This window comes from Orycteropus afer, unplaced genomic scaffold (genome assembly GCF_000298275.1).
Source record: "Orycteropus afer afer isolate SDZICR_OR568_19922 unplaced genomic scaffold, OryAfe1.0 scaffold00070, whole genome shotgun sequence".
NCBI lineage: Eukaryota > Metazoa > Chordata > Mammalia > Tubulidentata > Orycteropodidae > Orycteropus > Orycteropus afer.
Window position 1 is genome coordinate 6,769,387 of NW_006921657.1, and position 2,786 is coordinate 6,772,172.

The following is a 2,786-nucleotide window of genomic DNA, read 5'->3' on the forward strand; positions in this document are numbered from 1 at the left end:
CCTTTTTACTTGTCAACGTTGGGGCTTCTCAGCCTCAGCAGCCGGCAGCTGTCTGAGTGAAGAAATGCCTCTAGCTCCAGTGGGCTGGGAGCAGGAGGCAGAGCTGGACCCCAAGGTTGAGGGGCTTTCACCCAGCCCCTAAAGCCTGGCACTTTGAACTTGAGCTTAAAGCCTCCAAATTGTAAGAATAAACTCCTGTTTGTTAAGGCCATCCCATTTGTGGTATATTCTTGTCAGAGCAGCAGTAGGTAACCAGAACAAGCAGTTTGATCTAAACCTGTTAAATTTAGATACTCTTATAGTCAAATGGTAATTGAACTAGTAGATACCATGAGATAATCCATGTAAAGTACTTTAATTGGGGCACTCAATATAAATGAATAATAATTATTGATGCTTAATTTCCTATCATAAATTAATAAGTTACATTCACGTTGATAAAACCAAAAACCAAAAGAAAAAAAGAAATGTCAACAGTGGGTGGTTGGTCATCTTCAGTCTGCTGGGAGGGGCACTGCCTGGTGCTTTGGTGTCCAGCAGCCTGCAGTTCTGAATCTGTCCAGAGAGCTCAGCTCTCAGTCAGCATGGAAGACTCTGGATCCTTCCTCCTCTTCCTGTCTGCAGGAGAGGGAACAACTTATTTCAATTCTACCTCCTACCTCACAGCCTCACTAACAGGGAGGACAGTGCAGGGTCCTTACTCCCAATCCTCACCCACCACTTGAGTTGAGAGCCTTTGTTACCTGATCCTTGGAGGTCTTCTCACATCCCCCTCCACTGCCCACACAGGGCTCTGTCCATCAGCACCTCATCCCCGAAACTCTCAAGGCCTATGAAGAGTCTGAGATGTTACCCTACTTGTATAATCTTCAGTTTCATAGATACTGGCAGAAGACACTAAACTCTAAATCAGAGATCAAGCACTTTATTGCTCACAGTCCAGCAGGCCACATGAGCATCCTTGCCCCCTAAGTCCCACGGGGTGATTCAGAGGCCGGCCCAGGTGGATGTTTGTGTCACAGCCGAGCACTCTGGAGTTTGCCCCAGGGGACCACAAACAAACCTATCTCTGCCTTGGAGGAAGGTAAGATTCTATCTTCCAAGGCTGTCTTCTATGCAAAAGTCTTTGAAAAGGATGGTTCCAAACAAAAGCTGTCAAAACAGAGATCCATGGGAACGTCCTCCCAGACACTTCCTATAAGCCTGTGACCTAAGAGGTGACAGGTCACCTATCTCCATAAGTAAAAGGAGAAGAGATGCGTCACAATCTTTACTCCCCTCTGCTATGCATTGGACCGGAGTACCTGAAAATAGGATCAGAGGCAATCCAGGTGAGTGCTGATGAGGGAGCCAGGTACCTAAAGAGAGGGAAGAAAGCTTCCTTCTAGGATGATACCAAACTGATAAGGGGAGCCCCCTGGGAAAACTGAGACATTTGGTCTTGCAGCTTGACTGAAGACCACTTGCTCCAGAATGGAACCTGTTCCATTCCTGAAGGCCCCTGAGTACCCTCAGCTGAGCCATCCCCAACTCCAGCTTTGTACCCTACACCAGCTCCACTGTGGCCAAGGGTATGCCCATGGACGTTCCCGACAGCAAGTGGAGATGCTAGAAAGGGGACTAGGTGAGTGTGTGAAGAGGGTGAGAAGTTGTAGACACCTGGTCTACTTCTGCCTTCACAAGCTCAGCTTCACAGATGCTAGCACCCCTGTCCCTGTGTAGCCATGACTACTTGCGTGCTCCTCCAGAGCATCCTTCTTCTGCTGTGGCCCTTGCCCTCTTCGGCTCCCTGCTACACGGCCAACAGCTCCAAGTGCCACCGTGTTCTCAGGTCCATGCCCAACACATGGCTGGCAGGGGAGGGTGTGGATGTGATCAGCCTCCACCACATGGGCTCCTTTCCAGTGCACACACATAGGTTCCAATGGCCAGATGGCTCCTGTACCCTCTGTGAAAACACTCTACAACAGGGCACTCTCTAGCACCTGCCCCTGGCACTCACTAACTGGCATGTCCGGAGTTCCAGTTATAAGCATTACAAGGCCAGTGCCAAGTTTGGCTCTCTGGAGGAGGTGGCCAGCAGCATTCACAATGACTGGTGAGTTGGGCTGAACATAACCCTCATGTCGAAAGTCAACACACTGGCCCCCATGGCCAGCTTGCACTCCAAGGCAGCCAACTTTGTAGCCCAGAAGATGTTCTAGGACCAGTACACCTTCAGCACAAACTTGGTGCAGTGTCACTTGTACAGGTGAATATGTACAGGGGAGCTTGCTGGGTTGAGGGAAAGGTCAAAGTGAGCATAGATAAGGAGAAAGGAGTAGCAACATTCTATTTGCACTGAGAAACAATAGAGATATAAACATGGGGACAAGTGGAGGCCTTAGGTAGCTAAAGGAAAAGTTACTCAAAATGCCACCCAGAAACCTCACCAGGGTCAGGGTTGATTGAGCAGGGCTAGGTTGCTAAGAGGAGTGCTTCGCTGGTGCTAAAAGTTAATGAACTTGGCTGCTAACCAAATGTTGGAGGTTATAGTTCACCCGGAGGTACCTTAGAGGAAAGGCCTGGTGAACTACTTCTGAAAAATCAAACGTTAATGCAAATCAAAACAACAATGAGATACCATCTTGCTCCAGCACTAGTAGCAAAGTTCAACAAGACAGAAAATAACAAATGCTGGCAAGGCTGTGGAGAGATTGGGACTCTCATACACTGCTGGTGGGACTGTAAAATGGTACAACCATTGTGGAAAGCAGTATGGTGATTCCCTCAAAAGTTGGAACTAG

General features: G+C 48.5%; 1 protein-coding gene across 1 annotated transcript in view; it reads left to right on the forward strand.

The window, feature by feature from the left end:
• Positions 1–1,724: 1,724 nt before the first annotated feature.
• Positions 1,725–2,786, forward strand: part of LOC103196896 (perforin-1) — a 6,341-nt gene continuing 5,279 nt past the window's right edge. The window contains 1 exon segment of the mRNA XM_007940718.2: positions 1,725–2,251. Coding sequence (XP_007938909.2) covers positions 1,725–2,251 — 527 coding nt within the window.